Source organism: Eschrichtius robustus, chromosome 8, assembly GCF_028021215.1.
Source record: "Eschrichtius robustus isolate mEscRob2 chromosome 8, mEscRob2.pri, whole genome shotgun sequence".
NCBI classification, from domain to species: domain Eukaryota; kingdom Metazoa; phylum Chordata; class Mammalia; order Artiodactyla; family Eschrichtiidae; genus Eschrichtius; species Eschrichtius robustus.
The window spans coordinates 12,846,877-12,861,749 of record NC_090831.1 but is presented as its reverse complement, the minus strand read 5'-3'; the positions used below and the strand labels follow the sequence as shown (position 1 = coordinate 12,861,749).

The following is a 14,873-nucleotide window of genomic DNA, read 5'->3' as shown; positions in this document are numbered from 1 at the left end:
CACTTAGTTTTAATTGTATTCATTCTCTCTTCCATTATGATTGGACTGGCCAGCTATGTTAATTAATTTAACCCTTAGTTCTGATCCTTTGCCAGTTTGCTGTGAGGTTGAGCAATAAGTTGTTTCATTGCTTTAGAAATGCACCGTGACGATGGAAGGTGCATGGAGTTCTGGAGAAAAGGACCGTTGAGGTCCCTTCCCTCGTGATGATGTGATCTTATGTTCCCCTTACTTGAATATTCGTTATGGTTTCCCACATGTGTTTGGCTACCTCTGTTTCCTGAAACTGTTTACATAATTAAGTTGGTCTGGATTATAGAAACGTGGCTCAAACTCTGTGTACAGTTAGAGTAGCTTGGGATGTTTGCATATGTGGGGTAGATTCCCTTTTCAGCCTAAGAGAATCGTGGAAGGCGTCTAAGAGGAGATGAGACAGAGTAGTCAGGGTCTTGTCACCGAAGGGCCTCAAACCACAGATGGAAAACACGACACAGGGCTAGTCTGAGGAATTTTCCGGCACACCAGGAACTGGGCCCTCCCTGTGTCTTGAACCAGATAACTTTCCACAGAGAACACAGTGAAGGTTTCGTTCCTTTTGGGGTGGGTAGAGAGGAAAGCTTTGGAGAGCATTGCCTGACTCAGAAACATGAGAAATCAGAATGTATCGATGTTGCTGTGTTTCCAGGACCTCCTACAATGAAATAGGTGGCGTATGACAAATTAATGTGAAAAGGTGAAGTAGTAATGAGTACCTGTTGCATAAGAAATCTGGTAGAACTGTGATCTAGAAACACAGAGGGAATAGACTGTCAGAAGACGAAATCTGAAGCTGGCATGTTCTGCTCCTTGGCATGTTCTACTCCAAGACCCCGAGTTTATTTTCCAGCTTAGATAATTCTCTGTTCTTTTGCTTTTTCCTTTCTACTGGGAAGCAGCGTGGCCCGTTGGCAAAGATTCGGGATTTGGAGCAAGACTCTCTGGCTTGGAATCCTGGCTCAGCTCCTTTTAGCTCTGCGACCCTTTTAGCTCTGTGACTCCCCTGCTGTGTTGCTGAGTTTTCCCCATTTTGCAAATGGGGATCACAGTAGTACCTTCTGGGCTGAGTGAATCAAATGCGCAAAGCACATATAATAGTGTTTGGCACAGAGTAAGTGTTTGTTAAGTAAGTAAAATAAGTCCCATGTTTCCAAAGTTCCTTTTAACGTAACTAGTTAAAATTCGAGAGAGTATAAAATTAATTTCTGGTGTATGTTATGATGCCGTTGGAGATAGTAAGTATGTACTTATCAGATGATCGGGTAATCATTCAACCTCCCTTAGCCTCCCTTTTGTTATCTGTAGGAAGAGGAAAACATGCCTATCTCAAGGGGTTGTAGTGAGGAATACGTGAAATAAACATTTGAAAAGTGCTTCTTATGTCCGATGTGCTTAAGAAAAGGTTCCTTCCTTGTAGCACAGGGAGCTCTGCTCAATATTCTGTAACAACCTAAATGGGAAAAGAATTTGAGAAAGAATAGATACATGTATACGTAAACTGAATCGCTTTGCTCTATACCTGAAACTAACATGACATTGTTAATCAACTATACTCCAATATAAAATAAAACTTTTTAAAAAATTAGTATTTGAAGACAAAAAAAGCTGCCCTTAAGTAAAATGAATGAATAGAATTGAGTTTTTTTAAAAAAGGGTTCCTTCCTCTCTTTCCTTTTCCTTTTCCTTTAAATAATCTTATCCTTGACTGTTAAAGATTTTTAAAAGTTAAGGCTTTTATCCCCAGCTCGCTGTCGTGAATCTGAAATGCAGCTCACTTGTCCATGTTCTGGGAAGTAGAAGTCTGAAATAAACAGGTGACCAAGGCTCTACTTGAGGAATCTAGGTTGCTAAGGTTAGCACTGCAGCAAAGAAGGAAAGGTAACAACAGCAGCTAGCATGTATTGAGTGCTTGTTGTGTGCTCGGTTCTGTTCTAAGAAGTTCTAAAACTCCTCACAACTTTATATGGAAGGGACCATTTTCATCCCCATTGTACAGAGAAAGATGCTGAGGCACGGGTGATTAAGTAAATTACCCAAGGAGATACACTCAATACATGGCAGAGCCAGGATGTGAATCTAGACCCTCTGGCTCCCCAAACCCACGCTCTTAACCCTCTTGCCATGTCACTTCTCGAAAACAATGGCTTTGAAATCAGCAGATCTATATGTGCATCTGCTGTGTGCTGTGTGCCCTTGTGCATATTTCATAACCTCTCTGAGCTGCATGTTCCTCTTCTGTGATATAGGAATAAAAGGCACTGATAAATGCAAAAACTCTCTAAGGTTATTGTGAGGATCAAATTAGATTAACAAATACAAAACTCTTCGCCCCAGGCCTGGTATACAGTAAGGGCTCACTAAGTAGTAGTTGCCAATGTCATCGTGCATGACTAGAGACTGGGGCAGGTTCCTCCTCATCTACCTTTGCATTTTGTCAGCCTCCAGCTCTTGACCTATGGGTTCCTGGAGGTTTATTATTTCAGCCTCCCAAGAATGGGCATACGCAGAAGTTGAGGTCAAAGGCATTGTCACTCTCCTAGAATCTGACACACTGTTCCTGAGGGACCGAGGGCAGTTCGCACACAGTCCTCATGGAGGAGTGGGTCTAACCCACAAGCTGTGCCACTCAGCCCCCTTCCTGGTGAGGGCTTTGCCCACTAATCCTTTGACTAGGTAGGCTCCTCACAAGGACAGCACCTGGGGTTCCAGGTTTGGTACCAGCTGCTGTGCTGGAGATTGCTGTGGTGTGCATTTCTTTCAGCATTGTTTGGTTTGATTGCCTTTGTTACTGCAGATGAAAAACATCCACACCTTTGGTCATCCCTAAGTACCTATGACTCAGTCTCAGAGAACTCTGCCTTTCTTTCTCTGCCTCTTTCTGTGAGCACAGAGTCCACAGTTCTTTCACAAGTAAAACTGCCCTGATTTCTACCCCTCAAGTCAGTGGAGATGTGTCTGTTCAAGGCCAAGAATTCCTCTTTGCAAGAAATGCGGGCTTCCCTGGTGGCACAGTGGTTGGGAGTCCGCCTGCCGGTGCAGGTGACACGGGTTCGAGCCCTGGTCCAGGAAGATCCCGCACGCCGCGGAGCAGCTGATCCCGTGCATCACAGCTGCCGAGCCTGCGCTCCGGAGCCCGTGAGCCACGACTACTGAAGCCTGTGCGCCTGGAGCCCGTGCTCCGCAACAAGAGAAGCCACCGCAATGAGAGGCCCGCAAACTGCAACGAGGAGTAGGGCCCCCGCTCGCCGCAACTGGAGAAAGCCCGCGCACAGCAACGAAGACCCAACACAGCCAAAAATAAATAAATAAAATGAATGAATTTATTTAAAAAAAAAAAAAAAAAAGAAATGCATTTATCTCCGAACTTATGAGCTATACAGATTAATTTTTCATTCATTTAATTTGCTTCCTGGGGACACAAACCATTTTGATGCAATAGATTTTGATATAGAACTTAGATAATAGAGGAAAGACTGCCTAAATAACGAATTTAAAACCTCAGCATCAGGGATGTTGGAATAAATACAGTTGCCTTGGAAATAATATTGCTTTGGAATGAAGACATTTAGATGGTAAATGACCTCTAAATTTACATATCCTGGCCCAAACTCTTCCCTGAATTCCAGACTTGCATAGCTAAAGGCTTCTCTCCTCAGATATCTCATTGGCAAGTCAAACAGCATCTTCAAAAAAGAATTTGACTTCTGCTTCCACCCAGGCTTGTCTGTGAATCCATTCAGCATCTGGTAAACGGCCTCACCAGTTACTCAACTCAGAAAAGGGAGTTCTCCTTTGATCCTTCTCCCTGCCTCCTCAACTACCTTGGGTGGGCCGTGTACTTCATCAGCAAGCCCTCTCATTCTATCACCGAACAGCTCTCAAATACATCCACTTTTCTTAAATTCTGTAAGCACCATCCTAGTCTAGGCCACCATCGTCTCCTCTGATCTCCCCAGAACAGCCTCCAAGCTCATTTGATCTCATTCTCCGCCCAGCAACGGGAGTATTTAAGTCTTGTCACTGCTCTGCTTAAAGCCCCAGCTGCTTCCCAGTGAACTCAGAATAGGATCCAAGTTTACTACCATAGCCTATAAATCCCTGTGCCTCTCCCTCCAACTTCATCTAGAAACTACCAAATGATATTTGAGCCACCCTGGAACTTTTTTCAGTGCCTTGAACATCAAGCCTGTTCACACAAGTTAGCCTAGGTACCCAACTAACACAGTCAGTTCTGTAGTACTGTAATAGTTTTATAATACTTTTCACACAAATAACACATAAAAAACAAACACAAAAATCAACATTTTTAATCTTACAGTACAGTACCTTGAAAAGTACAGTAGTCCAGTACGACAGCTGGCATCCAGGGACACGTTCACATCTTTGAAAGTTCACAACTTGAAGGTTCGGATGTAGGGGACTTATGTAGTCCTTTACTACCCCATGACCCCTCTCCACCGTGCCTGCAATATTCTCCTCTTTTCAGCTAGGTTTCTACTCATTTTATAATTTCTGTCAAATTAAAACTATTTATTTGTTTGCCTATTTGTCTGCCTTCCAAATCAGAATGTAAATTCCATGAAAGGAGGGTCTAGATACATTTTGTTTGCTAACATGTATCTAGATTATATAGCCCAGATCTTGACACAGGGATACTCACAAATTATATGTAGAATAAATTAGTGGATAAATGAATTAATAAAATAATATAAATAGTATTTATTCAAATATCTTTAATTGTTAGCAATAATTAGTTCAACACATTTGTATTGAATGACAGAGCATGGACCGTGGAGTCTGACGTATAGGACATTTTGTCCTGGTTCTATCGCTTACTTAGCTGGGTAGCCTTAGACAAACTAACCCTTTAAAGGGTCTCAATTTCTTGATCTGTAAAATGCAAGTTATAATGCTCTCTATTTTATAAGTTGAAAAGTCCAGTGAGATAATGCAAATAAAAAGCAGAGTCCACAGTCCTCACAAGTGTTCAAGAGAAGATGCTTGCTGTTATCTTCATTAGAAGGACCACGAAAGGCATGGAGGGCCAGTTAGCAAATACAGTTGGCATTTTCCTGCCTGCATAGGGCATACAGCAACTCATAGACAATCTAATGCACTATGCTTTGTGCCGTTATCGAGGATACACAGATAATAAGTGCTTCTTGAATGTTCTTGGCATCAAAGTCAAATGGATTTTCTTTACTTATATTCCATCAATTACTTAAAATCTTGCCACATTGTAATTTGCTTCATATTTGAATCTTGATTTTCTTAGGCAAATTTTGTTTTTTTCTGGAGTTCCTAGTTTTTATTTTTTTTTCTTGCGTATGTAGCTTTATCTCATTATTTTACTTTTTCCAGCCTCTGAGTCATACTGATTATACAGTTAAGGCTCTTCTGCCTCCTTAGACTCCCCCTTTTGAAGATCTCTGTCCTTCTCCATCTCTACCTTGTCCAAGCTGTCATTCTGGGACCTTCCTTCCCTACACTTCTTGGTTGGTCCTCAGTGCGTACCAAAATTTTCCTCTTATCTCGTTTACTCCAATGTTTTACTGGAGTCAACTTCAAGAAACATACTTAGTAAGTTTAATCTTTGAAAGTTTGAAAATACCTTCATATTCGATTAATCATTTGACTGGATATACAATTCTAGGTTTAACATCATTTCAGTTTAGAAATTTGAAAGCAAGCTTCACTTTCTTCTAGTTTCTAGTAGAAACCAGTGAGACTAGTCTATATCGAGGCGTTCAATCCTTCTGCTTTCAGCCCTACTTCTAGTCTAAGATCTGTCTCTCTCTTAACCATTGATTTTAAGAAAAGAGGCTCAGGAATTCCCTGGTGGTCCAGTGGTTAGGACTCGGCGATTTCACTGCCAAGGGTGCCGGTGCGATCCCTGGTCGGGGAACTAGGATTCCACAAGCCATGCGCAGAGTGGCCAAAAATGTAAAAAAATTAATTAATTAAATTAAATTTTTAAAAAAGAGGCTCTTGGGGAGGTGAAATAGACCAATTGGCATCGACTTCCTCTCAGTGTCCTTGTAGAATATTCTGTGCTTCAGCTTTCTCTACCTCTTTTCCCCATCAACATGATCCCACCCATGTCATTCTTAAATTTGTTGGAATATCCCATTCACTAGTGATGCTCTCTCCCATCCTTTTCCCTCATATGAAGTTTTACGTTTGTTTGTTTAACTCGTGTACTTTTATTTCAGTGGTTTATCAGGAGAGAGTGAAGGCAATTATAGCTGTTCAAAGCCCCAAAATACACAACTTGAAATTATAGTACAGTTTGCCATCATTTAGATGTACTGTAATTTATTGAACCAGTGCCAAAGTTTTGGGCATATTTTCCTAATTTTTTTTTCAGTATTACAACTATTTGACCTCTTTATCTGGAAGGAAGCAGTTAGAGATAGGCCTTTGAGGACAGTACATGAGGGAATGATTGCTAAACATCTACTCTTAACAAGGTAATCTTTGGAAGCTAAGAAAAGATGGAAAAGTTTTCTTTCTTTTTTTTTTTTTTAAGTTCAGAATGCCCCACAAAGGACCCTCACAGGCTGTGTGTTAGAAAGCCTTGTGGGAAGCAGAGAGGTATTAAGAGTATTAAGGAGATTTAGAAAGTTGTTTAGATCCTTGCCAATAAAATTTGTCAATATTCCTGCTTACATCCATAGAAAAAAAAATTTTTTTAAGCAGGATTTCTCCATCTAAGTGTGTGAACACTTTTTAAACTCTTGATTTTGAGTTGACAAATTTCCCTTCAGAAGGATTGCACCAATTTGTATTCCTACCAATCACAGACCTCTTTTTTTTTTTTAATGTATTTTTTTTGGCTGCGTTGGGTCTTCGTTGCTGCACGCGGGTTTCCTCTAGTTGCCGCAAGAGGGGGCTGCTCTTCTTGTGGTGCGCGGGCTTCTCATTGCAGTGGCTTCTCGTTGCGGAGCGTGGGCTCTAGGCGCACAGGCTTCAGTAGTTGTGGCGCACAGGCTTCAGTAGTTGTGGCGCACAGGCTTAGTTGGTCCACGGCATGTGGGACCTTCCCAGAGCAGGGCTTGAACCCGGGTCCCCTGCATTGGCAGACGGACTCCCAACCACTGCACCACCAGGGAAGTCCCAATCACGGATGTCTTAAACACATGCTAAGATGACATCCACAAGATGATTTGCTAGTTTTATAAACAAAATTGGGGCTCATTATCTTCATACACATTTCTTTGATTATTACTGATGTTATTACCCATATTGTATTACCCAACTGCTCAAACCAATCCTCCATAGGTATTGCCAACCTCACTTTAGAAATCTGTAGACTGAGACTCAGGGACTTTTAAGAATTCTCAAGATCGCACAGCTTTCAAGTGTTTGAAAGCATATGCGGGTGTAGATATTGCTTTGCCAAAAAGTAATTTAAGAACATGTGACTTATCCGCTCATCTTTTTTTTTAAACAGAAAATCAGATCATTCTTTCTGGACCTTAGATGTAAATAATTATGTCAAACATGTTCTACTTCTTGAAACAAATATTTGAAAAACCCTTCATGCAAAGCCTAGACTGGGAGGGACGTCCCAGGTACATAGGATTATTGCACAGGGTTACAAGGACAGGATTCAATTGACTCATGAGAATTTAGCTTTCTCTGGGATCTAGATATTGCCTTCCTTGTCTCATTATGCATATCTATATATTTTTTTAAGGGACTGTAAATTTCTGTTTTTTATAAACCACGTGGCAAAATGATACTCTACAGTAGCTCCTCACTCACCCCCATCCACAGGTTCACTTTCCAAAGTTTCAGTTACCTATTGTCAACCATGGTCTAAAAATATTAAACAGAAAATTCTAGGAAAAAATAATTCATAAATTTTAAATTGTGTGGCATTCTGAGGAGAGTGATGAACTCTCCCGCCATCCCCCTCTGTCCGTTGAATCATCCCTTTGTCCAACGTATCCACCCGTTAGTCACTTGGTAGCCATCTAGGTTATCAGATTGACTGTCCGTCAGTGGCAGCACATGTGTTCAAGTGACCCTTATTTTACTGAATAATGTTCCCAAAGCACAAGAGTAGTGATGCTGGCAATTCGGATATGCCAAAGAGAAGCTGTAAAGAGCTTCTTTTAAGCGAAAAGGTGAAAGTGCTCAACTTAATAAGGAAAGAAAAATAAACTGTAAGCTGAGGTCGCTGAGATCTACAGTCAGAGCGAATCTTCTATCTGTGAAATTGTGAAGAAGGAAAAAGAAATTCGTGCTAGTTTTGCTGTCACACCTCAAACTGCAAAAGTTGAGGCCACAGTATGTCATAGGTGCTTAGTTAAGATGGAAAAAGCATTAAATATGTACAGTAAGATATTTTGAGAGACCACTTTTACATAACTTTTATTACAGTGTATGTTATCATTGTTCTATGTTATCAGTAGTTATAGTTGTTCATCACTTACTGTGCCTTGTTTATAAATTAAACTTTATCATAAGTATGTGTGGATAAGAAAAAAGAGTATACGTAGGGTTTGACATTATCTGTGGTTTTAGGCATCCATATGGGGTCTTGGAAACTATCCCCTACAGATAAGGGAGCACTGCTGTATTTAAGAAACGTATAGGAAATTGCAATGTGAAAACTGCCAGTACAAGACAGATACCTATACCATACTCTGATATTAAATTACATGGACAAACCCCAGCTTCAGAATCTTTCTAAAATCAATCATATGCAAAATACCTGGTTTCTGAAGGGGCATATGAAAAAGTATATACAATTTCATAAACTGCAATATGGCTTACTTAGTAACTTATATTTATTTAAAGAAGCCTAAGCTTTCCAAATATATAGTGTCTTCCAGGTGTCTTTATCCTAGCAAGTCTAAAAATTACCAAGTAATACCATTCCACTAACCTAAATTCTCTAAGATTTTTTTGTGCAAAGTGTTAAATGCCCTTCATCCCAAACTTGGTAGCATAGTGTTCGGTGTGGATCTGGAAGCTCCCAGGAAAGGATGGTGCATAGTGAGGGTGACACAAGTTGAACTGCCCTTTCCTATGGCTGGACCTGAAGAATTCCCTTATACATCATCCCTGCAGGGTGGTTAAAAGTCCAAGTTCTAAGTACCAATACCACAGTACTCCAATGTGGATGAATCTCAAAAACATTATGCTAAGTGGAGGACACCAGCCACTTAAAGGCCACATATTGTGTGATTTCATTGATATGGAATATCCAGAATAGAGAAATCCCTAGAGGCAGAAAGAAGGTTAGTGGTTGCCAGGGGCGTGAGGGGAGGGGAGAATTGAGAGAATCTGCTTAAGGGTTGAGGGTTTTACTGAGAGTGTAATTGAAAGTGGGGTCAGGCTGCTTGCCAATAAAGAGGCAAGGTTGGAAGAAAGGAAAGTTTGCCTTATTTTAGATGCCCTGCGGGGGAGGGCGGACGCCTGTCCAAAGGCCAACTCCACCCCTCACAGTCAGGGAGCAAGAGCTTTTATAGATGGAGGGAGGGAGCTACATGCAGGAACAGCACAGTCAGCTCTGACAGTCTTCTTGAAATCGGTCATCGCTGGTCTGACCAGCGTCATCCTGATTGTTTCAAGTACAGTTAATCTTCAGTTCCAGGGTCGGTTTATTCCCATTTCCTTGAGGCCAATTCTTGGAACTGTGGCAGCTAATGTCACGGCTACAGTCTGGCCATCATGTAGTTCACTTCTTCCACCTGGTGGGGTTTCAGTGTCTATAAGACAGCTCACAGGATAGGGCTCAGAATATTATCTATAGCCCTTGAGAAGGAACTAAAGGTCCTTAACTACGCTTAATGACGAAACTATTATTATTTAGCCTTGTTGTACGGTTTTCCTTTGTTTCTGCATTTTCTCATTTCTCTGATTAAGTTTATTCTTTGGTTAAAGTTTTTCCACAGACCAAAGGCAGGCGGAGGACATGGGGGGGGCAAGGACCACAGGTAGGGTCCTGCTCCGTTTCAGGAGCGATGGAAATATTTTGGAACTAGATTAGAGGTGGTAGTCACACAGCATTGCAAATGTATTAAATGCCACTGAATAGTTCACTTGAAAATGGTGAATTTTATGTTATGTGAATTTCACCTCAACCCATTCTTTTTTTAACAAAACTCCAAGTTCCTAAACCCAACAGACCTGGACTTGGAAACTGACAACTTCCTAGCTGTATGATGTTGGGCAAGTTATTCTCATTTTCCAACCTGGATCCTAACTTTAACCCTTTTACCTTAAACCTCCGTCAACATCCATACAGGATTGCCGTGAGGATTATAGGAGATGATGTATGTAAAACCTTTGGCACAGTGGCTGGCACAGCCCAGATTCTTAGGAAACAGTAGCTACCACTGCTAATACTGCTGGCAGCTGCAGCAATAGCAGTAAATGGTAGCTGTGTTTCAACCCAGATTCCTGAATAGTCAAGTGACTGTTTTCCAGTTGATCGTCTTGCTTCAGGTCATCCAGTTAGGAAAAAGCCACATACATGACTTTGACTTCAGCCTTGTATTCGCTCAGCAGAGTCCTTCTTTTGAAAGACAAGTTTTAGATGAAAACCATGGTTAATGTCAAAATGGATCACATGCCTAAAACACCAAATTATCAGCTTTCCCGGGAGTGTAGGGGACACTGCTTCCCAATGTGTGCTCCTTTCCTGAAAAGGGACCAACCTGTGAAAAAACAGTCATACACTGGAGCATTTGAAAGGAAGTGTGAGAAGGGAAAAAAAAAAAGGAATTTCCCCGAGCTTCAGAGAAGGAAAACTGTGGAATCAGTTGGAAGTTGCCATTTATCCGGAGTGGATGGTATGGGTGACAGAAAGGGGCGGCTTGATGGTTTTAGGAGGTCTGTGTCCCCTCTCTCCATCAACAACGGCTTCCTCAACATGACCTTTTCTGAACGGAATTCTCCGAAGAGCCGGCAGCACATTTGCTGCTTTACTCACTGACATTCTGTTACCCACATGTGCCTTGGTTTTATTTGTTCTTCCTATGAGCTCCCCAAATCGAGAGGAGGCTGGAAAAATCTTTATGAGATAGAAATGTACTGTTTTGTAGTCTTCTTGTGACTCCCTAATTTGTTTTCCCGAAGCCTAATCAAGTGAGATGTAAAGGACAGCCAACATAAATACCATTTATTGAATGAGGCAACAGAAGTAAAATCTGTTGAAACAGCATGTTCCCCAGCTTGTCCATGGAAGAGTGAGAAGCAAGATGAGGCTGCTGAGGTTATGGAAAGTACATGGTCCTCAATGTGAGACAGCTCAGGTGGACATGGATCTGCTTCTTGGGGCTATTAATTATTAGCCATGTGACCTTGAGCAAAACCTTATTAGCTTTGGGGACTTCAGTGTCGTTATGTGAAGACTGGGGATGATAAACTCCATTCCCAACAGGTGTTGAAAGCATTTCTTGAGTCACCCTGTTTGCAGTGGCTCAGTGCTCGGCAAAGAGCTGACAATAAACATCCTTTCCCCCTTGCACTGCAAAGCATCAAGGGAGGTGATGGGGCAGCTTGTGTCATCATAGTGGCCGGCAGGTTTTGTGCATTGTTGTGGGTTAGGGGATGCTTACTTCGTGCTTTCTGTCCATTATCTCATTTAAATCCTTACATCAAGTCCATGTGGTAAACTTGATCATACCCAGTTTAGTTGCAGAACACGAGGCTCAGAGACGTTAAGTAATTAGTCCGAGATGGCGCGCTGCTCGAAGGTAGAAGAGCTGATATCCAAACAGAAGTCTCTCTGACAATGAAGCTTGCACGCATAGCCTCTGCTACCACCTAAAGGCTTCACCCAGGCTCTGGCTGAGGTGTAGTTGATCTGCGGTCTGTTGAACTGAATCTTGGAACCCTACAGTAGATGCTGAGCAGTAAACCTTTGTGTTACCTTCACCTGGGGTCAGATTTCCAGCTTCGGAGAGACACTATGTACCCATGGCCACTGTTCTCTGGGACCCAGAAAGTCAACTCAATTGAGTGACCTACCCCTGTGAGTCTTTGTGACAGGCCAGGCGCATCCATGTGGCCCCCTGCATGGTGGTGGGCAGGTCAGATGACCACTGCACAGTTGGATAAAACTAAGTCAAGAAAAGCCATGTGTGCAAAGACAGTTCTTTCCAAAATGATGGTCCATTTGCAAGGGTGTAACTGGCAGTGATATTCCTGGCATTCATCTCAAACACCCCAGGCTGCTTGGGTAATGAATTTCTGAGGGTTAGTCATTAACAGGTTTCCTGCTTTCCTCCCGCTTTGACAGGCCCAGCTGTGAGATACAGTGAGTTCAAGATGTCAGAGGCCGGCCCGCCCCCCCTGCTTGGGCAGCACACGACGCACATCCTGAAGGAGGTCCTCAGATACGATGACAGGGCCATCACAGAGCTGTTCGGCGCTGGAGTGGTGACCCAACATGAGGTTGAGTGACAAAGGAAATATGCTTTTTTGCAAAACCACAGTTCTAATGCATTTTGCTAGCAAAGGCAAAATAGCCTTTCTGGACCCTTCTCCCCAATTCTGGTGCCTGCCACTGAAGAGTTAGAGGAATTCCAGATTTCCTGCCTGGCGTCTCCAGAATGGCTCTCGTATCAATGAATCTAGTGCTTTCTAAACGTACCCCACCTTTGATTCCTTACCATTTCCCCCCAGATAATAGATTAATTGTGGATTTGTGGGATTTTTTTTTTTTTTGGGTGAAGATTTTTTTTTTTTTTTCTGGAAAAATACATTCCTCATTCTAATTACGTTAATAGCCTAAACGTTTGCCCCTCCAGCCCACGCAGGTCTGAAAAAGAGCAGATCTCTTGACGTTCTTTACTTGCACATAAAGTCCTCATTTAAACCTTTGTTAGGAAGTCAAAGCAATAAGCAGAATGACAGTCTCGGTGATTGATTTTAAACAGAATAACTTAATTTTGAGCTCATGAACCCTTTGTTAATCTGTAATTTAAACCATGGAATTTGTTAATGTCCATTATAAAACTGAGCTCCGTTCTCCCCCATGGGGGTAAATAGTGGCTTTATGTTGTATTTCTTTGATTATTTCATGAGACATGGCAGAAAATCAATCTCCACCAATGAATTTTGGGATGTATGGGGTGAAGAGTGGTTCTTTAATTGGTACCTTATTTTGAGCCAAGTACAAATGCAATAGGTTTTTAAATGAATGTCAGATGACTATCTCGGTATTAAATAACGTCTAAATAATGATAAATTGGAGACTGAAAGGAAAATATTTCTTTGTGATCTGAGTATCCACTGTAGAAGAATATATCATGCCTTAATATTAAGTATTTGCATTTAAGTATTTGTCAGTGAATTTGAAATATAGAAACATCTTCTGTCCAGAAGGTGGTGGCTGATTTGCCTATATGTTCCAGGGTGAATTGTCACTCAGACTGCCAATCACCCAAGCCCAGGTACAGACCAAGGAATCAGATGACCCCATGACACAATTCACGCTGTTAGGCACATATATCTTAAAGCCATGTCATTACATGCCAAGTGGTCACTGAAAGTTAAATTACAGATGTTCATTTTTCAAACTGTGATTTAGAGCTAGTTTTCTTATTGTGTTCTTTTTTATTGGAAAGATTCGAGCCATTTATGCATGCTGTAAGCCCCAATATGTTTGTAGAATCAAGGACTCCAAATAAATAGGAAGTTTGTCTTCTCACGAGGCCTCCTGGGACATTTTAGAAGAATGCCTACTAATTCTTGAAACACTTATTGTCCTCTCTGCTTTCCTCTTTGTGGGCAACTTATTCTGAAGAACTCCTGCTGTTATCCCACTAGTTAGAATTTCATCATGCAGGGGTAATTTGATACCTTCTTCAGTACTTTTCCCCCAGTGGCTAATTTGTAGATATATATTTGGAGACATTCACTTCAGGCCAGACATCTAAATGAAATTCTTCCATGTATATACAATTAGTAATGAAAATGGTAAAAGGCTGGATGACAGAGAATTGGCAAAACACATATCTTGAAAGACGTTTTTCCACCATTTCTCCTAGTGATCCAAGTAGATGTCTTGAAATGCAAATTACTTGGTTACTGAGCAATAACCCTTAAATATCTGGGTCGCCATATGTAGCAGGATGTTGATCATTCAGAGAGGGTCACAGAATGCCTCTAAAACCTTGAAATCAATCAAGGTTGGTTGATTGTGCAGTCTTGGTCCACAGCAAGAGTCGCCACTGGAGACCATCTCCAGTGTAATCATATATGTAGCTGTCCAGATTTCCACCGACACACCTCAAAACGATCCAGGAGAACTTTGAACCTGTTCATTACCCAACAGATAGCATTTACCCAACTGATTTAGTGAGAGAAGTAATTTAGAATATATTTCATGTTCAGATAGATAATTAGTCCTGCAAGAAACACTGTGCTTGCTAAAATTTCTAGCAACATGTCCCAGATCAAGTTATACCTATAAACAATGTGCTGTTTTAATGATCAGGACCTATTATCTTATGCATTTCCAAAACCAAACATACTATTAAGATACCATATGCTCCAGTTCACTTTGTGTCAAGGCCTACCTTCTGGCAGATTTGTGTCTGAGGTTGGCCTAGAAGGTTCTTTGAAACTTCGCAGGTCAATCATTATGTGTGTCCATGAGCAACTGGTTTCCTTCCCTTGATTTTTTTCTTAAACTTTCTGCTGCCATGATTTTCTGGTTAATCAAGCATGATATTTTCCATCATGCATTCTGATATGCTGAATGTTTCCCCAGAAGAAGAGAAATGAACATTGACCAGTTTTGTGTGACTCCCCCGGGTTACTTGGTGTTCTTTCGTGTTCAGTCCATCTACTAGCAGTTAGAAGCCCAATCA

The 14,873-nt window shown here is 41.4% G+C and overlaps 1 protein-coding gene across 2 annotated transcripts in view; it reads left to right on the top strand.

Moving 5' to 3' along the window:
* The window catches only part of SUGCT (succinyl-CoA:glutarate-CoA transferase), a 679,336-nt gene extending 666,090 nt beyond the window's left edge, over window positions 1–13,246 (top strand). For both annotated transcript variants that reach the window (XM_068550340.1, XM_068550339.1), the window contains exon 14: window positions 12,296–13,246. In XM_068550340.1, the coding sequence (XP_068406441.1) occupies window positions 12,296–12,459 (164 nt within the window). In that variant the 3' untranslated portion in view covers window positions 12,460–13,246. The remainder of the gene's footprint in view (window positions 1–12,295) is intronic.
* Window positions 13,247–14,873: the final 1,627 nt, after the last annotated feature.